Source organism: Mirounga angustirostris, unplaced genomic scaffold (assembly GCF_029215605.1).
Source record: "Mirounga angustirostris isolate CCGP_5_RB_7025 unplaced genomic scaffold, mMirAng1.0.hap1 SCAF_9, whole genome shotgun sequence".
NCBI classification, from domain to species: domain Eukaryota; kingdom Metazoa; phylum Chordata; class Mammalia; order Carnivora; family Phocidae; genus Mirounga; species Mirounga angustirostris.
In genome coordinates, this window is record NW_026991717.1 from 110997210 (window position 1) to 111023381 (window position 26172).

At 35.2% G+C, this 26172-nt stretch overlaps 1 protein-coding gene across 14 annotated transcripts in view; it reads left to right on the forward strand.

The window, feature by feature from the left end:
- GPHN (gephyrin) overlaps positions 1–26172 on the forward strand; it is a 624049-nt gene that overhangs the window by 579296 nt on the left and 18581 nt on the right. For all 14 annotated transcript variants that reach the window (XM_064571194.1, XM_064571187.1, XM_064571189.1 and 11 more), the window contains 3 exons: positions 6488–6575; positions 19493–19566; positions 24882–24946. In XM_064571194.1, the coding sequence (XP_064427264.1) occupies positions 6488–6575; positions 19493–19566; positions 24882–24946 (227 nt within the window). The remainder of the gene's footprint in view (positions 1–6487; positions 6576–19492; positions 19567–24881; positions 24947–26172) is intronic.

The window sequence follows — 26172 nt, forward strand, 5'->3', positions numbered from 1 at the left end:
TTCTGATCTGATTCATTTTTTTTTCATTTAGAGTCATTTTTCCAGAACATTACTGGTTGATTTATTATCTGAATCTTTGCATTTTCACAAATATGATTCTTCTGTCCTGATAGGTGAATGGATCTGACTGGGTATAGGATTTGGAGGTTGTAGGCCTTTTTTCTCTGAATATGTTTATGGTAATCTATTATTTTATAGTTTGGGTATTGTAGGTAAGAAGTCCAAAGCCAATATTCTTTTTCCTTTGTTAATAAGCCCAATCTTTCTGTCTGACAGCTTGTAAGATTTTCTTTTTATCCTTGAAATTACAAAATTTACCAAGACATTCTTAGATTTCTGTTTTTGGGCAATCTTGTCTTGAACTCAGTAAATTTTTTTAACTTCCAAGCCCTTTTCAAATAAGTGAAATTTTCCTCTGTTTTCCCCCTCCATCGGTTCCTTTTTTTCTTTATGGAATTCCTATTGATAATATGTCAGCCTCTTGCTCTGTCTTCCAAGTTTCTTATTATTTCCTGCATTGACTTCCATCATTTTTTAGTTTTGTACATTCCTTTCAGATATTTTTTAGAGGGGGGGAGGGGCAAAAGGAGAGGGAGAGAGAGAATCTCCAGCAGACTCCCTGAGGAGCACAGAGCCCAAATGGAGGCTTGATCTCATGACCCTGAGATCATGACCTAAGCTGAAATCAAGAGTCAGATGCTTAATTGACTGAGCCACCCAGGGACCCCCATTCCTTTGAGATATTTCTACCACTTAGTCTTTCAGGTCACTAATTGAGTTTGCATTAGGCAATATGCACCTTCATCTACTAAATTTTTAAACTTGAAAATCATGTTTTTCATTCCAGAACATCATTTTAATGTTATATCTATTTCCATTAGTGCTTTAATTGTTTGTTGTTATTCTTGCTGAAATTATTATTTCTCCCAGCAGTTTTATTTCAGTAGAAGCTGTCCTAAATTGTGCTTATTCTTCTACCCTCCAGCTGCTGGCTTCTTAGATTGCTGGTATTTTCCTTTGCCTACTGAGAGTTCTATTTATTCTCAGCCCTCAGGAAGCTGCTAGGATACCATGGCCCTGATGTGAACGTAATTGTAGTAGAAAAAAGGATCATAAGTGGTAAAAGGCATGGAAATCACAACTCATGAATTGCAAGGCACCAACAGCAAGCTGTCCGTGTTCTACTGAAATACAAAAAAAGAAAGAGAGGAAGAAAAGAATGATACCTTTGTGCTTAAATTGGGTTCCACTCAGCTTCAATTGGGTTTAAATCAGTGAATGTTAGAGAGAGAAAGAATGTGGTCCAAATGTTCTTATTTTACAAATAAGAATAATGAGACTCCAAAAAGTGATGTTTGCTTTTCAGAATTATCTCAGTTAGCAGGAGACAAAACTGGATTCTAGACTTTGTGACACTGAGAGCTTCAATTAACAGTTCTATTTTCTCACCTAGTACTTAAATTTTTAGCATTTTGTACTAAATCAGCTGTCTTTTAGAATGTTTTTATATAATATTGGTACTCTAAGAGAACGATGGGTAGATACTTAATAATTCAAGTGAAAATGGAAAGTGCTAGTAAACCAAGACTAATGCTGGTATTCAATTTATCTTTAAAGAAATGATTAATCGCCATTCAAGTCTAATTAAAATTACAGTTGTTAAGGAAGAATTAAATGATATCACAATATCCCTTTAAGATGTGCTGCTCTTTGAGAAAAGGGAAACTACTGGTATATACCGAGGAAAGTTAATCTGCTTAATCCAGCATCCCCTCCAGTGGCAATGGTGAGAAGATAGTTCAAATTTTAAACGTACAAATTGTCCAGTTTTTATCATTTCTATATAGCATCCATAAATAGGATTTATATATTTAGATAAAAATGATAAATAGCTTTTATCTGAAGGCATACTGTGTATAACAAATTACCTTTCATTATGTGAATATTACTATAGTTTAAAAGAGTAGTAGAGTGAACAAAGGGTAACCTCGAATGTTTCACTACCACTGTGAACCTCAGTGCCCTCTCCTGCCCTGCCTACCACATAGAGTTGTGAAATTAACACATACCTGTGAAAGTGTATTGTTCTTCTAAAATGTGCACATTATTGTCATTACTTTTATTTCTTAAATATCAAATGATCTAATATATACAAAGTAATGTCATTTAAAAGACATGTAAGATATATAAGGTAATATTATATAATAAAAGATCAGATTATGATGTTTTAGTTTTACTCTCCCTTCTTTGAGAAAATTAATACACCATGATCTATTTAACAAAACTGAAAAATCATGAATAGTTTTTATTCTGCTATAATATTCACAATTATAATCCTTGTTACCTATTCCTTTTATCATTATTCAGAGTAATTGCTTAGTTTTAGAAAACAAACTTGTTTTTATTTCTTAAGAAAATGAGGGAAGAGGGAATATGAAGTAAATATGGGAAAATATTAGCATTTGTCAAATCTGAAAGATAGATACATGGCTGTTATACTATTATGTTATGTTGGAAATATTTTTATCATTTAAAATATAATATGAATCATAAAAAGAGAGCAAATTTATGACTTGTAAACAAGCCCTAAAGTTACATTTAATCAAAATCTTTAGTTTCCATCTGTACATAGGATCAGAATCACATTTGTTTCATTCCCCAGAATTATACTGACATGTCCACACATGCACTTTCCTAGTCAACACAGATAGATTCTCACTTTTTGCCTTACCATTTGATGCTTTTGTACAAAGGCCCATTCTCATGAGAATTTTCCTTGTATGACATGTCATGCTCCTAAAAGAACTAGACAGTCACTCTGATGAGTCAGTGGGATAGAATAAAAACTTAATGAGGATCCAGAGGCTCTTGTTCTAGCGCTGCCACGTTGCTCTACCTCACCTTTAAAACACTACTTTGGGGACACGTGGGTGGCTCAGCTGGTTAAGCATCTGACTCTTGATCTCAGCTCAGGTCTTGATCTCAGCAGGTCATTGGGCATAGAGCCTACTTAAAAAATAAATAAAATGCTACTTTGCTCTGAATATTACTTTCTTTTTCTATAAAATGAGCATATTACCTGTTCGATCTACTTTGCAGACTTATTATCAATAAAAAGAGTTATAGCATGCAACATAAATGAAGTTATAGATCCTCTGACTGTTGGCATACATTTGTACCTGACCGTCTATTAAGCCATGATCTCTTATTAGATCCCAGACACCAGAAATATGCAACAGAAAGTAGAGTCAAAGAGAGGGGCAGAGGGGGATAGAGAAGAACAGGACCCAAAGAATGCACCCAGCTGTGATAATGAACACAATGAGCCCCCCAAAGACCCTTCCAACTTTGAAATTCAATGTTTTGTGAATACACCAGACACAAAGTAGAAAGCAACACTGAAAATGTTCTTTGAATACTAAAAGGCATAAAATCCCTTTTAGTTTATTTCTGCAAGTTAGAAAAGTTCATACGGAGAGCTGATGACTCTGCAGTTTTATAAAATAGGAAAAAAAATCTTCCCCAGATAATATAAAAACAAGTAAGAAAAAAAAAATCACTGAAATGTATGTTTATTTGCATCATCAGCTAGCGTGTCCCAGGACCTTTTATCCACCTACAAAGATTAATACCATGAAGATGTGTATGTTACTGCTGCTTTGTTTCCAGGGACTTTACCATAATCCTCTGAAGTTGACATGTTATAAATTACATATTGTAAAACTGGTGAAATTAGCTGATGTCTCTTTGTACTAACACAAAATTATATTTTGTTAATAATATTCATTGTCCATTCACCTGAACCACATTCCACATTATCCTGTGTTTGTGTTTTTCCATTTACTCCATTGACCAGCCATTTGGCTCAGCCTGATGATAATAATATTCAACAAGGGAAGGGCCTGGAGCTCTGGGCATGCAGTGATCAGGAACCCATCATGTGCTTATCTTATAGTATTTCAATACAGTAGAATAAGTTGCTATCTTTTTCACTAATGTAAAAGGAAAAAGACTGATGAAAAATCTGTACAAAATACTTAATTCAAAACTACTTTAAATACACCCATTATTGAATATAATTCTTCTAAGATGTTTGCCTATCCAGTTTAACTTTGAAAGGGATTTTTTTAAGGGTTTTTTTTTTTATGTTTTAACATAGATCCTATCTTTATCAAATACCTGGGTACCTTTTTGGCTGCATAAGCAATTCAGTAGATGATTTTAAAGAGTCCCTATGTTTATAGATTGAAGCCCGTGTGAGCCATTTTTCAAACTTCTATATTTGTGTCTTCTCCTTGGGAGCTTTCTCCTCAGAACCAAACAACCCCCAATATACTCATAGACAGGCCAGTGCTTGGAGAGGAGAATTTTATCCAGATCCAGTAAGAGAACCAACCAGTAAATGAAACTATTTAGGCTGGAACCAGGCCTAGCTTGCTAGAGAGCCATTTGGGCTTTTCACATGTAGTTCTGAATGTATCTAAGGCCCAATCTATGATTTTCTTCTGTGTTAGTCATAAATATTCTCCTAAATAAGAACTATCAAGCATGCTAAAGTTGAACTTTGCCAGGATGTTAGGTGTGTTTATATGATAAGCTTCTGTCAGTAGTACAACAATAATAGCAACTAACCTTTCTTTAAAACTTAGTTTGTACTGTGTACTATTCCATAAACTGTTTTATATGTATTATGTCACTTAATCCTCATAACAACCCTATATTATCTCTACTTTATAGATGGAAATCTGAGGCAAAGAGAAGTTAAGCAACTTGTCCAAAATTCTACATCTAGCAAATAGTAGCACCAGGATTTAAACTCAGGCAGTCTGACTTCAGAGTTTAGATTCTTGATCTCTGTGCTATGCCACCTCCCAACTAGCTTATCTCTTCTAGAGCCTTAGAGAGTTGAGGGTAGCCTCTCAGGTGAATCTCAAGTTCCTCTCCTTACCTCTGTCACCCGTAGATAAAAAGGGAAATGATGTCCTACTTATAAATCTTCTCCTCCACCCACTTTTCCTCCTCCTTTCTCCCTCTCTCCCCCATCAAATAGTACCTTAAGGTAAAGGGACATGAAAAAAACTTCACTATCAAGAGTGATTTGGAGGAATGTATGCTATCTCATTGAGACATCATTTGATTTCAAGTTAACAAAAAAACATTGAGGCTAACTTAAGCAAAGGAGGGGTTTACGGGAAGATGTAGGGTTATCTCAAGGAACCCAAGAGCAAAATAGTTGTCAAGAGGGACTAAACTCAAGAACTGGAAAAGCAAGCTAGGATTGCTCCCTTGTTAGATGTCCATGGGGAAAAAAGAGAACTACCTCCCTTCCCCACAGGGTAAGAAGTTCTCAGAAAACAAGGGTCTAAGCTAGACAGATATTCCTCAAAAGGCTCCCTTTCTGTACTCTGTCATTTGAAGGGGAATGCAAGTGCAGTGTGTGTTACCAGTACCTTTGTATGGAATTCAAGTAGTAACTGGATAGTTCTTTTTAGCTAACCCTTACCTTCCTCTCCCCCTATAAGCCCCCATACCTGGCACTTTGGTTTTTTTCTCAATTTATCAATCTCAAGTTATGCCTTTATAACCCTTCTAACATCCAGAAGATAGACTTTTGATATTGCTCCATCTCTTCTTCTGAGACCTTTGACTTGTGCAATCAAAGGGCCTGTAAACTGGTCTTTTCAGTTGACTATCAGGAATCTGTTTAGTTTTAATCCCTAATATTCATCCTGTCCTTTTACCCTCTCAGAATATTTCATAGTCTCTGCTTTCCTTGTTTTTTCCTAATAAACACCTATTGCCTCTTTATATTTCTAGGGAACCCCCACCACCACCCTTGTCTTGCTAGATGAAGTCACAATTCTTGAGCTTGAGAGCCTTCCAAAATCATGTTCTATTCCAGTCATTCAAGTCCTTCACTCTAGATAGTTCTTTTTCCCCATATTAATCTCCACTGAGAATGCATCACAGGCTGATCCTCTTGTTTATAAGGCCCTTTCTCATTTGTTCCACCTGTGAAAATCTGGCCCATTTCTCAAGGCTTAACTAACTTAAGTCATATTCCCTTTATAAAGAGTCTTGTGTGACCTCTCCCAACACCTAGGGTCACCAACCATCCCAGTTTGCCTGGGATTTCCTAGGACATGTGACTTTCAGTACTAAGTCTGGGATTAGCCTAAGCAAACTGGGATGGTTAGACAGCCTACCAGCACCTCAATGTCTCCCTCATTATGCTGCCTTGTTAGAGCAAAAAGCCCTGTGAAAGTATCAGTAGCCACTACTTCCACACTTACAAGGTTCTTTCTCCGCAATAAGAGTTACGCTTCCATTGGGCAGAGACCTTTTTGATTCCCACTTCATACAGAATATAGTGCTATACCCATATTAATGCCTACTCAGTGAATAAAGTGGTTTAGTGTTAAGTTGGCATTTAAATATCTAAAATCTTTTCTTGTGGTTAATTTATTTGTCTTTATTTTTTTTCCAGCCCAGATGACTTACTCAATGCCTTGAATGAGGGTATCAGTCGTGCTGATGTCATCATTACATCAGGGGGCGTGTCCATGGGGGAAAAGGTATGAAAAAGTGGGGTTCATGAAAATTTATCTAAGGTAATGTCCTTGATTAACTTTAGTCTGGTAGTTATCTGTTATCTGCACAAATTTGAAAATCCATAGGGCTTCAGAAATTTCTGGGCGTTCTAAAAGGAATGCAGTATGGGTAGATCAGAGGGCTTACCTCAGGAAAAGCTTGGAGAATCCTACAACTTGCAAAATGATTTTCATGTTCCTTTGAAGATTTCTGTTTCTTTGCTTACTCAACTTTACTATAACATTAGGACTTCCTTTATACATGATATTTACCCAAGATCCTGTCCTCCCCCGCCACATATTCCAAACCTGATAAAGAACCCTTAGCTCCTCACAGGGAGGAAAGATAGGATTAAGTATTCCATTGCCCCTTTTGACAAATAATAATGATCATAATCATAATAATGATGAAAATAAAATACAAACATATATGTTAGTATGTATAGGATTTCATAAGACTAAGTTATTTGCATAAAGTATATGCTTAGTCCTTTAAAAATCACAATTTCAGTGTCTCAGTATCATTAACTTTATATATCTTAATGAAATATGTTGGTTCATGATGATAATTGGGTCCGTTGAATAATATTATAAAAGCAAAATATACTTTACTACAATAACCAACCTGATGGGCGCCTGGGTGCTCAGTTGTTAAGCGTCTGCCTTCGGCTCAGGTCATGGTCCCAGAGTCCTGGGATCAAGCCCCACATGGGGCTCCCTGCTCCGCAGGAAGCCTGCTTCCCCCTCTCCCACTCCCCCGCTGTGTTCCCTCTCTCGCTGTGTCTCTCTCTGTCAAATAAATAAATAAAATCTTTAAAAAAAAAAAATAACCAACCTGATGTTTTGACTCAAAAATGTTTCAGAACACAAAATATTTTGCCAGCCTATAATCCCTTTCCAATTTTTCTTTCTTTCATATTAATGACCAAACTGAAAATTTATAAAAATATTGTCATAATAGCAGTTATTACTAAAATTCAGATTTTTTTCTGAGAGCAGCATTTTTAGCTAGATCTTATATATATGATTGTTCTTGGTCTCTGCCCTATCTAGCTATCAACTGCCTAAATTTATAACCTGACTGTTCGGCAGAATTTAGTGGTGTGAACAGAGAATTCCTCCCTTTCATTCACAACTAGTTTTAGAGTGTCTAAACATAGCTCTTTAGCAGCCAAAAATCATAGAAGAAAAATAGAGAATCTCAGTCCAAGACTACCATCTCAGATTACATCCAGGAGTGAAGGTGTTGAAGTGTGGGTAGTATTCTCCTTATAGCAGACAGATTGCTGGATTAGTCTTTCCTCAAAGTCTCATAGAAGTCCTTAGCCCCAGGTGGAGCAAACTGCTGCAGACCTCTTCTGAGATCACAAAGGCCAGAGCTGAGTTCTGCATTATGGTAGAATTATAAGAAATAATTTTCAACCTGTCTGTTTTCATTTCCATCAAATTGCCTGTGGTGCTCTGAATAACTTAAGAGTACTTGAATGTTAAATTTGTTGTTTCCAGGGAGTGTTTCATGTATAATTTCTACTGGTTGCTAATGAGCTTAATTATGGACAATACCTATTTTGCAAACCTGAAGGTTGTCTTTTCCAGTACTTCTGAAATGGCAACGAGCTTCTAACAAACATAGGCTTGGCAATTGTTGTTCAACTATGTAAGGACAGAACACTTCTCAACCTTAACCTTCTTTATTAATGCTAACAAAGATTTCATTTGTCCTAGGAATTTGCTCACAAATAAAGAGAGGCAATATAGTAATGCATATTGGTTTTATTTATTTTATTATCTGTATGGTAAGATACTTACACTAAACCTTTAATTTACTAGGAAGGAAATTTTAGGAACTAGGCATCCCATAGTATTCCATGGGAGCTAATAATTGTTGTTCTTACCTCCTTAAGTGGGAATGAGATGAAAGGAACCAGGAAGAAAGAGATAAAGCATAAATGCAGCAAACTCCTGCCAACCTGCAAATTCTAGTTGCCAAAAGAATTTCAGTTGTACTTCAATAGCAGAAAGAAAAGCCTAAGAGACAGAACATCTGCATCAGCCCAAGGGCTGAGCCTGAAGACCAGTCACTGAAAAGATAGGGAGGTCAAGGAAAGATCCAGAAGCATTATTTAGCAAGATGGTCACCAGTCTCCACTGTATACATCTAGAATGGCCCTGTAGTGCTGTGATCTCAGGTATTTGCTCCTTTAGGCCTTGCTAGCAGCACTGGGGTCATGGGGAAGCTGGGAGTATTGGGGCAGGGAGAAGGGGCTCCTGCTGCTTATGGGACCCACAGACCTCAGTCCTCTTCTCAGCCAAGAAGAAATGGCCCTTCCACAGTTGCTTCCCTCAGAATCTTTTCCTACCTCCACCTCTGCCCCAAAGTGGTTTTTTTTTTTTTATGAAACACTGGCAGTTTCAAGTAAACAGTATCTGCTTTTTGCTCTGAAAACTAAAGAATTATATGCATGACTATAAATTTTCCATAACCTACAGAATTGTAAAATAGCTCAAAGACAATGAAAGGTGCAGATTGCCAAGAAGGATACACTAGATTGGACCCCCAGTAATTTTTTTTTTTTTTTTTGCCTATTTGAAAGTCTCTTAATTTTTCCTGATAGTATCCACCTCCTACCTCATATGATCAAAATAATCACAAAGATCATTACTGATCACAAAAAAAAAAGGCTTTTCTCAGAGGCTTGCCCTGATTATTTAACAGCAAAAGTGTTAATTAACCAATAGGCCTCTTTAAGTTTGTTTTGCAAATCTAGAGCCATAAAGCAATAGAATATTAAAAATTAATCAACAATATTCCAAACAAATAAATACAAATAAAATTTCCCTTATTATTTCATTCAGCTGTATGTCATTCTTGTTCTGCTAGATCTTGGGTAACCGGTCTGCTTTCATGAACCCATCTGCTTCTATTCTAAAGAGCCCTGGGATTCCTGACGGTCTACTGGTACTACAGAAAAGTTATCTAAGCTACGTCACCTCAGGTGCCTATATCCAAGAGACTGTTCTCTGAAGTGCCAATAGTTCAAAGTACCTGTGATAGTCCTTTTCCCTAGTGCTCTGAATCTTTGTTGCAGGCACAAACTATTTACTGTAGCTTTTAGCAGAGCTCTCAGGCAAGCATTAGAGGAAAACAGAAACTTTCTAAAGATGACAGATACTTAATAGCTGTACTGAATTTATTACTGTAACCAATAATATCAGAATAGAAGATAAGTAAAATTCTCTATTCAGATACAGTATGTAACTATGTCATAAAAGTTTTGATGTGTTTCCCCTGAGGATGCAGACATATTACAGACAGCAAAGGCATTGTCAAATCTCCAGGCATGTCCCCTAAAACAAAATTTCTGAAATATTTATATTAACATTTTACATATATGGATCTAACCCAGGGCACACTGAGCATCTCTTCTCAAATATGACAGCAACTCCCCTCACATGACACTCTTACAATGGTAACATATCAAACAAACCTAATTATTTCTAACATCTCTTTTTATAAGATGAAAGAAAAAAAATCTGTGATTTTCTAGAGACCTAGGAAATTTCAAACATAGTTTTAGGTGTAAAAGATATTCTGAAAGTTTTACTTTTTACTAAATTTAGGTCTGATCTTTAGAAGGCAAAATCAAAAGAGTTGTCAAAAAAGAACTGGGTATTCGATTAAGATAGGATCATGGGTACCTGAGAAACAGTACTGGTTACCTAATTTTTCAAAGCAAGAATAAAATAATTGGGGATAAGCACAGAAAGTAACATAATTGTAAATAATCTTAGCTCATTTGTAAATGAGGAAACTTTGTTCTTTATTTTTTCTTTAAATAAAGGCAAAATAAACATAAAGCACAAAAAGGAGATTGCACAAAAAATAACCTTGAGTTTCATGGGGAAAGCATTAATCAGTAAACTAAAGAAATAAGCTCATCAAACCTGAGTAAACTTACTAAAATTTTAATATAGTTCTCAGCTTCATTTTAGACAAACGTATTATAAACCAAGGCAAATAAAAAATCTCTTTCAAAGTTTTGTCCTTTATTATGTTATTTTATATTTTGAAACAAACCGCCACTTTACTTTAGAACAAAGAGTGGGCCCCAGACCCACGAGGGTCCCTAAGACACTTTAAGTGGGTCTGCAAGGTCAAAACAACTTTCATAATAATAAAACTAAGACTTTATTTATTTGACTTTTGTATTCTCCTCTCGTGAATGTACCATGAGTTTTTCCAGTGGCTATATATTATATGGTATCACATCAGACTCAGTGCAGAAGCAAATAAGAGGATCCAACTGACTTCTATTAAGCCAAACATTAAAGAAAGTTTCAAAATTATGAAAACAATGCATTAAAAAGTTACTTATATCAACATGAAATGGCTTTGTCATTGCTATTTCCAAATGAAACAACAAATTTTAAAAATTTTTTAGCTTTAGTTTCTAATACAGTAAATATCTATTAGACATAACCCACATAAACAAAAGCTCTGGGGATCCATATATATTTTAATTTAAGAGCATGTAAAGTGTCCTGAGACCAAATATCTTGAGGACTGAACCTAAAAAAAAATACTTTTTTTCCTTGAAAAATAAAAGAACACACATAGTTATACTTCTCTGTCATTATTGTCCCTAGCATAATTGTAACACCCATATTTCATTATAATGTTTAAGAAAATAACTAATTTTTATTCCACAGGGAAAACTAGATAATTGAGAAATCATATATAAACATTTGAGCAGATTAGCAAAGTTCATAAACACACAGAATATAACTTTCTACAGCCACATGCATCCCTTTTGTACTTTCTTAATGTAGCAAAGATGAACAAACATATTAATTAACATGACCTAAAGATATAGCCTCTCTCTAGCATATAAAAATAAGAAGCAAAGTATATTAGCTTTAAAATAAAAGTATGAATGGTCCCCAACTTACAATGGTTCGACTTAACAGATTTCAACTTTACGATGGTGTAAAAGTGATGCACATTAGTAGAAACCATACTTCAGATTTTGAATTTTGATCTTTTCCCAGGCTAGCAATATGCAGGGCAATAATCTCTCATGATTTGGGGCAGTCACAGCAAGCTGCAGCTCCCTGTCAGCCACAATCATAAGGGTAAACAATTGATAAACTTACAATCATTCTGTATCATACAATAATTCTGATTTGATTTCCACTTACAGTATAGTATTCAACAAATTACATCAGATATTCAGCACTTTATTATAAAATAGGCTTTGCAAAAGTGTTCTGTAATGTAAGTGTTCTGAACATGATTAAGGTAAGCTAGGCTAAGCTATGATGTTGGGTGGGTTAGGTTTATTAAATATGTTTTCAACTTATGATATTTTCAATTCACAGTGGGGTCAGGTGGTAGCTTCACCATAAGTCAAGGAAGATCTGTATATTAACTTAAAACTATGCTCGGTTATCAATGATCCAGTATTCTGTCTTACTTAGAAATCATCTAGGTGTCTGATAATTATTTGTTAATTAATTAATTTTATATCAGTTCAATAAGATTTTGTTACTTAAAGATCCTGAAAATTATTTTCAAGCAGACATACTACAAACATAATTACTATTGAAATTTAAAGTTTTTCAGAATAATGATTCAGTTATATTGTACCCAATTTTACATTTTTCACATTCTTAAAATATTATATAGGAAAAGCATTAGCTTATTTGATGAATAAACCTATATAAACTTAATAAACACAAACCCAAGCAAAATAAAAAGTATTTGCTTAATTATACTTAACACTGATAAATAAGAAAAAGAACATGGCTGGGTTTTCATAATGACTAAAGTTATTTGTCAAAGATTTATCTTAACTTTGTGATCTTTGATGCTTAAACTTACAAGAATACCTTTTAATGTAGCTCATTTAAAATATAAGTTAAATTTCCTTATTATCTGGTAACTTAAGGAAGATTCTATAAAGCACTTATTTATTTCTCTAAGTCTATCAGAACAGAGCACCTTTAATTTAAGAGACAATATAATTATTTTGATGTATTTTTCTTCTTCCCCCTTGCAAAGCAAACTTTACTGTGGCCCTAAAATGGGGGCGCTTCTCTCCAGATCCTTCTGAACTGGAGAGTTGGAGATTAGGGACTCTTGGATCACCCCTCCCAACACCTTCATCACATGGAGACTCAGATGAAGAGGAGTGGGGTAGGAGAAGTATGGTAGGAGGGAGGCACCCTGAATCCAAAGCACACCCTGAGGAAGGCCCACTCTGCTTGGTGGTCTCATAGGCATATGATTTATGAATACTTTCCAGAAGTAGGAAAACATTTCACACTCACAAAATGAGATGTCTTCGTGGATCACAGATACATAGATACACAGACACATAAAAAAAAAATACAGCTTCATCTCAACAACTTCAACCACAGGTCACAAATAAACACAGAAACAAAAAAACTTACTGGTCCACAAATAAAGAGCTGTTTCCCTTTCTAGAGGTCACAAAGTTCTTAATTGGTTTAGGCTCAAAATGACAGTAAGACAAATAAGTGAGAAAGACTAATAAGCCAGATTCTCTGTCTTCTCTTACCAGAGAATAAATTTCAATCATCCACTTGTAGGAATCATCAACCTATAAAACCAAATTCCCAATCATGGCGGCCACAAGGGGGAATACCTTATTGGCCATGCACGGAAACAAAATAGAATCAAAATCAATAAAGGGAACAAAATTAGAGAAACCAAAAGTTAGCAGAGTTCAAGTTTTATTGCTGCTTGGCATTGACTCCATGAACCTAAGAAAAGTATGGTCAGGTGTAAGCCACCTATAAAGTGCACTTTTCTAGCAATCAAGTTTACCTGGCTCCATCAGGTAAACCCATGGGGCATCTCAGTGGAGCCTCCAGAATTATTAGTGTAATGTTTTATAGATAAAATCATGAATTTCATATACATATAAAATAAACACAGGTCAAGATTTTATTTCACTCTTGAGTTAATGAAGGGACCAGTAAGATGTTACAACTGGTTCAAAGGAGAATTCAAAGAACACACACATACAGATAATCAGGAATGCTGAGATAAATTTGCTAATAGATGCAAAACTGCTTTATACCCACAGGCAAATAATCAATTATATCTCCATAGACAGAGTTAATTTGCATTTCTTTGAATAATAATCTTATTTACCATCAGTTTTCTATAGCTTAATTTTTTTAAGTTTTTAGTTTAATTCCAGTTAGTTAACATATAGTGTTATATTAGTTTCAGGTGTACAATATAGTGATTCAACGCTTCCATACATCACCCAGTGCTCATCACCACAAACACACTCCTTAATCTCCATCCCCTATTTCACACATCCTCCCACCCACCTCCCCTCTGGTAACCATCAGTTTGTTCCCTATAGTTAAGAGTTTGTTTTTTGATTTCTCTCTGTCTTTCTCTCTCTCATTTTTTTCCTTTGCTTGTTTGTTTTATTTCTTAAATTCCAATATGAGTGAAATCATATGGTATTTGTCTTTCTCTGACTGACTTATTTTGCTTGGCATTATACTCTCTAGCTCCATCCATGTCATTGTAAATGGCAAGATTTCATTCTTTTTTATCACTGAATAATATTCCATTTCTAATACCTTAATTTTTATAAAATAGCTCAAAGATGATAAAACACACAAGCCAGAAGGTTGTGCTACACTGGACACCCAATAATCTTTGTTGCCCATTTTAAAGTCTTTCACAATTTATCTAATGTTGTTTGTTCTTACCTGAGTTGAGGAAAAGACCTTGCTTCTTCATCCATTCATTTTTCTTCTTCCAATCTGACTCTAGCTTTCAGAATATCAGACAGAGATCCTTGCTGCTTCTATAGGTAAACAAAGTTTAAGAACAGTGGTGATTCTCAGCCTTTATGGCTATGTCTGGTACAGGCTTTCTCTCTGTCACAAGAAACATGAATATTCATGTTCAAAAAGAGTGAGAGGGGTTTTTTTTTTCTTTTCCCAAGAAAAATAAAATACTTCCATTCATTTAGCAAATATGTAATGAGCATATCTGCTTTCCAAACTCTGTGTCATAACCTTTAAGGCCCTGCAAGTATGGCCTCCGCCTGTCTCTCCAACCTCATCTTTTTTTTAAAGATTTTATTTATTTATTTGAGAGAGAGAGAACACCTGAGAGGGGATAGGGTCAGAGGACGAAGCAGACTCCCTGCCGAGCAGGAAGCCCGATGCGGAACTCGATCCAGGGACTCCAGAATCATGACCTGAGCCGAAGGCAGTCGCTTAACCAACTGAGCCACCCAGGCGCCCTCTCCAACCTCATCTTATGCCTCTTGCCACTCATTCACTACCTTTCATTGTCTTTTCAGTTCTAGACACATTCTTACTGCTTTAGAAGCTTTGGTATGTACTGCTTTACTGCTTTAGAAGCTTTGGTATGTACGTCCCTCTGCCTGGAATTCTCATCTCTTCACGCTTCGTATGGCTGAATTCTTCTCATCCTCACCACCTCTTTTAAAATGGCCTTTCCTTATTCTCCACCCTGCCCATTATTCTCTATCCCAGCACCTGCTTATTTCCTTCATATCATGTACCACACTTTATAATTATTTTATTTCTTGGTTTACTTATTTTAGTCTGTCTTCGTTGGTAAAATACAACAGAACATTTTTGTGTCAGGGACCATGTCTATTCTTGTTCACCATTAAATCTCTAGCACATATAGAATTTGTGATATATGATAGACTCGTAAGTATTGAACTAAGAAATGAATGAATAAATGAATGGCATGTGCTATTCACTAAGGATTTCACATATGTATACAAGGTTCCTGTTCTTACAAACTGTGTAGTCCAATAAAGGATGCATACCAGTTATCAGACAATTGCAATAGAACCTAGGTGTGTGATATCAGAAGGACATAGTATTATAAGGGCACATAGAACTCTTCAGAGTTCTGCTTCTACTGTGATACAGTGGCTTATTTGGACCAACCCTCCCACCAAGAACAACTATAAAAGCTGTATAATTTTTTTTCATATTTTAAAGAAGAAAAAAGAAAAAGCAGGTGTCTGAAGAGAACAACCAAGACAGCCAGTATTCAAGGCACCAACATCTCAGAAAAGTGAACCACAGAGAAGTAGCATTTACTAATTCCTAAGCCAGGAGAATAGGGGGAGGTGTAATGGTACAAGAGACCAAAAGCCAACCATCGCAGAGTAGCTAAGAGCCTAAGAAAATAAACAGAATTTTTGGCAGTCTTAGGAGTTCAGGGCCTGTAGTGGAGGGGGCAGGGGCTGACTGGCAAATATCTCAGGCTCTCAGTTTAAACCCTGGAAGCGCTAGGTATAAGGACAAACTGGAAATATACCAGCCTTCACAAAGACTGAAATTGAGCATCAGATTATCTCAGTCTCTGATTAGGTCAGGCAATCTTTAGTTTACTTTAACTAACTGCCAATGGAAATTAAATCCTTTCTGGAAAAATATATCATCATCTAGAACCTCTTTACTTCTTTTCACATTTAATGTTTGGGCTTCAGTTTTTAAAATCACCAGACATGCTAGAGATAGGACAAAATCACTAAAAAGAAAGAAAAACAAGATAGGACAGCACTAAAAATGTTACTGATGTTTATTTTGTCCCATGTGAAATTTTAAAAACTGTAATTAATATTTTTAAGAAAAAAGAAATGACAAAATGAAGAATTTCACTGGAAAGCTAGAGTCTATTCATTATATTCAAAATTCTAGAAAAGGGATGGAAAATATGGAAAAGAGCATAAAAGACATATGGGGTGTGGTAAAAGGTCTAACGTACATGTAGTTGGAGTCCAGAAGGAAAGGAGAGTGAGCAGAAGCAATATTGAAGAAATATTGGCAGAGTTTTCCAAAACCAATGAAAGACATCAAGCCAGAAATTCAAGGAAGTCTGCTAATGTCAAGCAGGATAAATACAAAAACAAACACACACATACCTGGGTAATCATAGCAAAACTACTGAAAACCAAGGACAAAGAGTAAGTCTTGCCAGAAGGATTCATTACCTTCAAAGGACCAACAATTAAACTAACAAATGATCCAAACAGATACGATGGAACACAGAAAACAATGGCATAGCATTTGTAAAGTGCTAAAAGAAAGTAACGGCTGGTGTAGAACTGTATATACAGCAGAAAATTCCTTCAAAAATGAAGATAAAGACATTTTCAGCCCAATAAAAACTGAGCACAGGGAATTTTTTATCAGGAAGATTGTAGGAAATAAAAAGATATTGACTGTTTAAACAAAAAAAAAAGAGAGACAGAACATAAGTAATTAGAGCCTACCAATGGGTTAAGTTACTGTATTTTGAATATAATGTAGCCACTTAAAATTAGAGGAGGTAGCTCATGAGATGTCCTAGATATTCCTTTGGATAGAAAAGCAAGTTGCAAATCTGTATGTAAAGTATTCTGTCATGTGCATTCAAAAAATATGTTTGTAAATGCACAGACAAGTGTAGCAGTGATGGGAAGGATGAGTTTAAAACTTTATTTTATACTTTTCTATCTGCGTTTTTACCACAATATATTTTTAACTTTTGAATTAAAATTATTTAAATAAAAAAAAGAAAGAAAGATTGTGGAGCTACGGAAATGCAGAAAGGATTAAAGAGCAAAAGAAAGTGTTAATATGTGGTTAAATGTAATGAGTGTTGATTGTATAAAATAATAATGTCTTATGAGGTTAAAATATGTTTATATATAAATGTTGTATATTAAATTATAAATATAGGGTGTATATTGTCTGTATAGTATATATAGAAATATATATAACAGTTAAATATATATATACACACATATACACACACATACCTAAAATGTATATAGAATATATGATACATTATAGCACAAAAAGCAGAGAGGAATAAATGGAGTTAACATGTTTTAAGTTTCATGCATTGTCTGGGAAGTAATAAAAATATCAAATTATGGTGGACTATTGTAAGTCAAGAATGCATATTGTAATCTCTGAAATAACCACTAAAATAATAGTAAAAGAACGTGTAACTAACAAGCTAATAGAAGAGAAAGAAATTAAAATAACAAAAAATATTGATGAATTCAAAAGAAGGCACAAAAGAAGAAAAAATGAAATAAAACAGAAGTGACAAATAGAAAATAAATAGTAGGTGGTAGTTTTAAACCCAAATATAGCAGAAATTATATTAAATGTGAATGGACTAAGTCCTCCAATTAAAAATTGTCATCTGGATTGTAAAAAGACAATAAATTGTTTGATGGTAATAAAAAATCCACCTTAAATAGAAAGACACGGCAAATTGAAAGTAAAAGAGTAAAAAAAAAAAGTTACAATGCAAGATAGCTGGTGTGGCTGTATTGATATCAGAGAGGTTAAAAGGATTATAAGATATTAGGAGGGAAATTTCATATATTTAAATGGATTGGTTCATCAGAAAAACATAACAACTCTGAATTTGCATCTGATAATATAACCTCAAAATAAAGATAAGCAATTTATCATCCAGCCTTGGGAATTAAGGGAGGCTGAGAAAATGACTGAGACTGAGATAAGGGGTGGAGAGAGGAAGGTAGAAAAAAAGAATATTCCAGACAGAAGGAAAAACATTTTCAGAGACTGAGGGCAAGAAAGTCTTAGAAACTTAAAGTGATATAGTCTTGCTGGAATGGAGAGAGAGAGAGAGAGAGAGAGAGAGAAAAGAGGGTGAGGAGGAAGAAAGAGAGAGAGATTGAGATTGAGAAAGAGCAATGGGGTTGGATGGGAAGAGGATTGCCTGATGAGAGTAATGATTGTTAAAAGGGGACTAGAAAACATGAGAATCATAGATACGATATTAAGAAGATGAGACTTTTTTTCCTGGAAAAGAGGAAGTTTTGATGTATTATATGATGACTTGATCAGACTTGTTTTCAAGAGATCTCTCTTACTACTGGGGGGGGGAATGAATTGGAGGGGGGCAGGACTATTGGCAGAGAGACCTATTTCAATAATCCAAGTGAGATAATGTTGGCTGAGGCTGTGGAAATAGAAGGGAACAGATTTTTAAAATAAAATATCCTAAGCTTGTGAAATATTTACAATTTTAGTAGGTTTCTTAGATTAATGAACAGGAAACTCAGCAATAGACCTAGGAGTTGAGAAATTTTTAGGACTGCAATTTTTTTCTCTATGTCTATAAAACCAACTGCATGGCAATGTTGTCTTTCATTTCCAAAGGTTAGGTTTTGTGAAACCACTGTGGATTAGTTGTAACTTTAGGTTGGTTGTTTTTGTTGGCAGAATAAAAATTTGGGACAATTAAACTCCCTTGACTTTCTATTTTAGAACTCCCTCCCTATTTTTTTATTTTAGTTGACTTATTTAGATTTGGCAGTCCGTGGGCAATGCCCAAGTCTTTCCTCAAGGAATGTGTACATTACTTTAAGTCCATTAAGGAGAATAATGTAGTACACATACATGGGGCTTCCCTGAACTAGCACAACTTCTTAAGCTTTTTATTTGTTAACATCCTTTCTCAAACATAAAATTCTGTATTAAAAGAGAAACAATAACCCATCAAGTAATGTGATTATTTGGTTTATTATCTATTTCTACTAGAATGTATTTTTTATGAAAGCGGGGCCATTGTCTCTTTTGTTCAAGCCTATATCCCCCTATACCTAGATTAGTACTCAGCATATACCAGGTACTCAATAAATATTTATTAAAGAATAAGTGAATGATAGGAATGAAGAAATGAAGGAATTTGCCTTAAGTAAATCAACTTCACTGAAGTAAGATGTTTCTTTTCATTTCAATCTTATAAATTTGTTTTATTTTCATGTAAAGTTTTGAAAGTCTGATATTAGAATGTTTGAAAATAAAGTGATTGTTTTTCATATTTGCAGGACTATCTCAAGCAGGTGCTGGACATTGATCTTCATGCTCAGATCCATTTTGGCAGGGTTTTTATGAAACCCGGGTATGAAAATAATCTTATTATCTCATATATGGGGTTGGTTTGGCTTGCTTTCACTAACAAAGTTTTAAATGCTTTCTTTTTTACATTTTCTATTATGGATTATTTACTCTAATAAAAGAAATATTATACTATTAGAATTCCTTGCACAAGGGTAGCTCCTATCTGAAATGGAATTCATCTTCCTTATGAATAGCTGGATTTGTTACAAATGAAGCAAAACAACTTTCCAAACCTTTTCTCTCTTTAGTTTCCATGTCTAGTTCCTTCTTTCTCTTTTTCTCTTTCTCTTCATACTGCTTCTTTCTCTCGTTTTAAAAACATTTTAGTATGAAAATTCTCAAAATGGGCATCTGGGTGGCTCAGTCAGTTAAGCGTCTCCCTTCAGCTCAGGTCATGATCCCAAGTCCCAGAATCGAGTCCCACATCGGGCTCGCTGCTCAGTGGGGAGTCTGCTTTTCCCTCTGACCCTTCCTCCTCTAGTGCTTTCTCTCTCTCACTCTCTCTCAAATAAATAATATCTTAAAATAAAAAGAAAAGAAAATTCTCAAAATGCATAAAAGTAGGGAGTACAATGAAACCTCCATGTACCCATCACCCAGCTTCAGGAACTATTAACATCTTTCCATAACTGTTTTATCAGTCCCCTCCCTCACCTTTTTGAGGGGACAGGGGGCTAGATTGTTTAGTGTTTTTATTTTGTTTTGTTTGTTTGTTTTGGACTGTTTTAAAACAAATTCTACAATGTCATTTTGGTATACATCTCAAGAAATAATAACAGTAACAGCAGCATTCTCTTGTGTAATCACAATGGTATTTTTCACCTAACAAAATAAATAAGAATACCTTAATATCATCTGATACCCTGATCATATTCAAAATTCTCCCAAATGTCAAGAAAAAGAATGCCTTCTTACATGTTTTATTTGAATTAGAATTCAAGTCATGTCCACTCACTGTATTTGTTGTTAAATCTCCGTTAAATAATAACATTTACCTCCTTTTTTTGTCATGCCATTGACTTGAAGAAACTGCATCATTTGTCCTAATGAATGGATTTGAGTAATCGTTTCCTTGCAGTGGTGGTTAACTTGTTCCTCTCTCTTTCCAGTATATTCTACAGACTGGAAGTTAGACCTAAAAGTTTGATTACATTCAGATTCTTTTTTTTTTTTTTTCCTTTGCAAAAATAGTTCAAAAGTAATGTTTCATATTGTTTCTTACTACCTCCCAGGAAAAAGAAAAATAACTACATTCCAAGATCTGGCACATCTCCTAAAGGGCTGATGGAGGTTCTGTAATCAGTTGTAAATCCTCAAAGAATGCCACGCATTGGTGTTGAAATATGTGTGGCCATGTCTTTAAGCAATAGTTTGCCTGTTCAGACCCCTACTACTCTATAAACCTTTCATTCATTATTTAAAGGATTCACTGTGTAGGTGAGCATTCTAATTCTAACACACCTCCATGCTATCAGGGACAACAGTAAATAATGCTTTAGTTCAGAACTATACTCTGATGGGTGCTCATGTGAATCTGAAGAGAGAGAGAGGTGATACTAACCAGTTGTTATGAGTGAGCTATGGGAACCATCAGTAAATTCCAGAAACCTTTTTTAAGTGTCAAGCCAGCCTTCCTAATCTCCCAGATTTACTGGGTACCTCTCATCAGGTCTAGGACAGAGATCAGGTTTTACTGCTATGATTTTGCATTTAAGTATGAAATTAAGATTAACCCTAACATCTTCTCCACAGTTTGATAGAATTTAGGATTCTTGACATTGTATTTCTGTAGTTTCCCAATATTGCTACTGCTAACAAAGCCCTTTTATTATTCAAACTATTGGATTTGGATCATTCTCATTAAGAACATTTTGTCTTGAAGCACCTGGGTGGCTCAGTTAAGCATCTGACTCTTGATTTCAGCTCAGGTCATGATCTCGGGGTCTTGGGATCAGGCTCCACACTCAGCGGGGAGTCTGCTTGAGATTCTCTGCCCCACCACTGCTCGCTGTCTCTCAAATAAATAAATAAATAAAATTTTTTTTTAAAAAGAAGATTTTGTTTTAAGCAAATATTACTATGCTATGAGTGCACAGGCTTTTTTTTCCTGTCCCTATGGGCAGTACTAATTTGATTGGAATAAGAGGATATCCCAAAAGCATGTCAATGTGCTTCTCATTAACCTCAAAAATCGAATTGACTATTCTTTTTGCAGTGAAAAAGAAGCTGATATTAGTTGCCCTCACCTGTAGAGGAGAATTATTTGTGGGTTGTTTTTTTTTAAGATTTATTTATTTATTTTAAAGAGGGGCGGGGGAAAGGCGCCTGGGTGGCTCAGTTGGTTAAGCGACTGCCTTCGGCTCAGGTCATGATCCTGGAGTCCCGGGATCGAGTCCTGCATCAGGCTCCCTGCTCAGCAGGGAGTCTGCTTCTCCCTCTGACCCTCCCCCCTCTCATGTGCTCTCTCTCTCTCTCATTCTCTCAAATAAATAAATAAAATCTTTAAAAAAAATAAAGAGGGACGGGGGCAGAAGGAGAGAGAGAATTAGAGGAGAAATATTTGTAGTATCTATTATTTAAATTAATCTCAGCACCTGTGATGCATAATTTTGGTACTATTTTTATTTTCAGTTTATTTCTTACCACTTATTAAGGCTCTCATCAGTTCCTAATGTTTATTCTCCTCCCTTAAAGTTGTAACACTGTGACCTCAGTCATTGTATAAATGCTACTATGTTCTGATCTCAAGAGGAGAATTGAACAATAGGTGTTGGGTTCCAAGGAAATGGCTTTCTCAAACTTAAACAAAAGCTTCACAGTCTAGCAATAGGACACTCATGATAGCAATGCATGATAAAATGTATTGTTGTAATAGAATCTTTTTAAATGAATACCTTTAGAGAAATCACAGAACCTATCTGCAAGATGCAAAAGATGATTTAAATTGGCTTTAAATATAGAAGGAAAGGATAATGCATTCCTTCCTCACTCTTATTATGTGTGTTAGTTTGCTTTAATAAAATGGTTTAGAAGTTTAAATGGGCTTCCTTTACTTGGCCAGAATTTATACTTGTCTAAAGATAAGAAGAATTTAAAGGTAATTGCTCCTTAATAGTAGAACAAGAAGAAATATAAAAAGCTCAAGAACAATTTAGCTTTGCTCTTCCCACATACAGTGCATTAAGAATATAATTAACCTCTTTCATTTTAGACAGAGAGGTACTCAAAAAAACATTTGGAGTATTATCAGCCAGGACTACCAATCATAATTTTTATGGGTCATCTACAGTGAACATAGCTGTTGTCAAGAGTGTATCTTGGAAATTATTTTCATCACATAGTAACAGTCATGGCCAAATAACTTATTCATAAATTGATATGATAATCTAATCTAGCTTTTCTAAAATACAGCAAAGAATCATAAAGTAAGCAAAAAGGGTCTCAGAGTAGCCAAAAATAGATGTTACAAAGTACACCCACTAACACTTCACAGCAGACCCTCTAAGAGCCTTATCAAATTATGAGCCATAAAGTTAGAGAAATCTGGGTTCAAATCTTTGTTTCTCCACCTAGTAGCTAAGAGATTTGGACCAAATTTCTTAATCTCTCTGAGTCTCAGTTTCCTCACATATGATAATTGTCACCTCATGGGATTGTTGTGAGAGTTAAAATGAAATAATGGACATAATGCATAGATGTTTCTTTAAAAATAGTAACTTCTATTATTATTATCATTCTGACAGTATAACTATTACTACTACTCTCTGGTTCCCAAACCTAAAGCTAGCTTTTTTTTTTTTCTTTTTTAAGAGAGGGAGTGTGGGGAGGGGCAGAGGGAGAGAGAGAATCTTAAGCAGGCTCCATGCCCAGCACAGAGTCCAACAAGGGACTCAATCTCACAACCCTGAGATCATGACCTGAGCTGACATCATGACCTGAGTCAAAATCAAAGCTGTTTAACTGACTGAGCCACCCAGGCGCCCCCTAAAGCCAGTTTTAAGGGCCAAGATGACGGAGTCTAACATTAAGGGGAGCTACAGAAAAAAACTAGGGGGAAAAAAAGAAAAGAAGCACAGTGTGTGGTGTGGAGTTATGGTTTATAGGTAAAAACAATACATAATATACCCTTGTGACCCAACATCACTGTAGTATAGCAGAGTAGAATAAGTTAATAATGATGGGGGTTCCTGGGAGGTTCAGTCAGGTAAGCCTCTGACTCTTGATTTTGGTCCAGGCCATGATCTTGGGGTTGTGAAATTGCGCCCCACCTCAGGCTTACATGCTGGATGTGGAGTCTGCTTAAGATTCTCTCTCTCCCTCTCCCTTTGCCCACCCCCCACCCATTTTCTCTCTAAAAAAAAAAAAAAAAAAAAAAACACCAAAAAACTTAATGATGGTTTTAAGTCATCAAAAAAAGAGTTAATGTTCATCGTATTATTGCAAAAGGTAATGAGTGGTCCATTTTTGAAAGACAAGCTGCAAAAATAATAAAATAAAAACAATTTAGGCACTTAAAAAGATAATTTTTCAACTACATGGAAATTTTATCGTTCCCTAGGGATTCTGTAATGCTCAAGTTTCATTAATATAATGAAATTTTTAGCTGGAAGTTCATATAAAACATAGTCAATAGAAAAAAAATCACTATTCTTGACTGCCCACCTACTCTGTGCCACTCACACTCATCCCTTCCCACACCCCCTCCATTATAAGGATTCATGTTAGATAAGATTCATGTCAGAATCTTGAGGAAGTATAATTGGAAAATATTTTAAATTACTGTTGCTTTAATTTTGTTCTAGTCATGGTATTTTATTTTGACATTTCAAAAAATTCCCTTATAGGAGGCCATTTTTATGTTTATTGCTGAGTATAGCTTTAAAGGGTTGAAGACTACTCAGGTTGAACAGCAGGCATTTATCTGATAGACATGTATTACCAGCTAGTCTTCTGATAATAAGAATGATTGTTGTAAATCTCCAGCAAAAATAATATGGACATTATTAACTAGAGGGGTGGAGAAACTCCAGGATTTGAGTTACATTTCTCTGGCACTAGCAGGTAGGAGGGGGGAAAAAGCAAGCTGCAGAAAACCAAGAAGTTTGGTTACTTGAAAACGGAAGATACCAAAAACATATTAATTTAAATGCTCTTGAAACTTCATGGTATAAAGGTTTAAGGAAGAGTCAACAGAAAAAAAAAGTATTTTTATAGGATAAATATTCTATATGAAGAGCCACATAGCGAGAAAGCTGGAGTACTTAATTTACTTGTCATATTACTTAGCAGTCACTAACAACGTCTTTTATTCTCTAGCCTGCCAACAACATTTGCGACTTTGGATATTGATGGTGTAAGAAAAATAATCTTTGCACTACCAGGTAAGAATAATTGAAATAGTTTCTTTTGCTTTTTCTGGAAAAATGATCAAAATCTTTTTGAATCCCTAATAGAGCACTTGATTTGGAATCTGAAAGACCTGGGCTCATAAAGCATGACCTTGGACAAATCACTTAACCTCTTCAAAGCTATTTCTTCATCTGTAAAATGGACCTAAAATCTACTTTGTACAATTGGTGTAAAGGTCAAATTAGATAGTATCTTTCAAAGCATATTCCAAACCCTAAGATGATAATCAAATGTTAGCTGTCACTAAATCTTTCTGGGGTACCTGCTTTTCCTTATAGAAAATCGGTCAAAGGTAGTAGTCTAATCACCTCCCATAGTACCAGTATTGTGTTCAAAGTTCGAAAGGGCCTTGAATCAACCATGCAAGTAAATGCTATAACAAAAAAATACAAAGCTGCCTTTGGTCCTTGCCAGATTTGGACTGGGGCCAGGAGATGGGGGGCAATACAGAAGGAGGGACTACTAGTGCTGGTGCTTCTCAGCCAAACCCCAGCCATCATCAGTCTGACCACATCACTGTCCTCATGCTTGCTCCCATGTGAGCAGAAACTCTTATGTTCAAATTGTAGAAAAAGCAAAGTAGTTCCACTTATAAAGACTTTCAGTTTCAATTTTTATTGATGTTTGCCTTGCAGTTAAAGGCATGCTTTTAAAGTCATTACCAATCTTGATAAATTCTAAAGCAGTTTAGGAGTTTTGTATGTCTACTTGTTATTTTTTCAGCTTTTGAAATTATGCTCTGATCTGTAGCAGTGTCCCATTCTCTATTTCTTGGCACAGATTCCTTCAGAAAGTAACCTGCTTATTCCTTTCAGGAGCACAAATCTTGTGGCTTTGGGATATTTATCTGCTTTTTATATTAACTAAATCTCAAAATAGAGTATAAAGAAACGAAGGTAGCAGAAAATTTTGAAAAGCATTTTTTTGAGTTTTGAATGTTGAAAGCATTTTTAAAGCTCCTATGTATAAGCATAAAAGAGATTAGATTTCTATCCTATAGGAAATTTTAAGAGAGAAGACAGGTAAGTAAAGTAGTCCTCAAAATGTGTCTATGGAACTCCTTGGGGCCTTTATTAGGGCCTTTAACATATGTATAGTTAGATACTCTGAAAAAAAAATGTGATCCTCTTCCTGGCTTCATTTTGCCTACAAAAGACTGTTTACTTTGTCTTCAGAAGATATGACTTGACCTACAGAC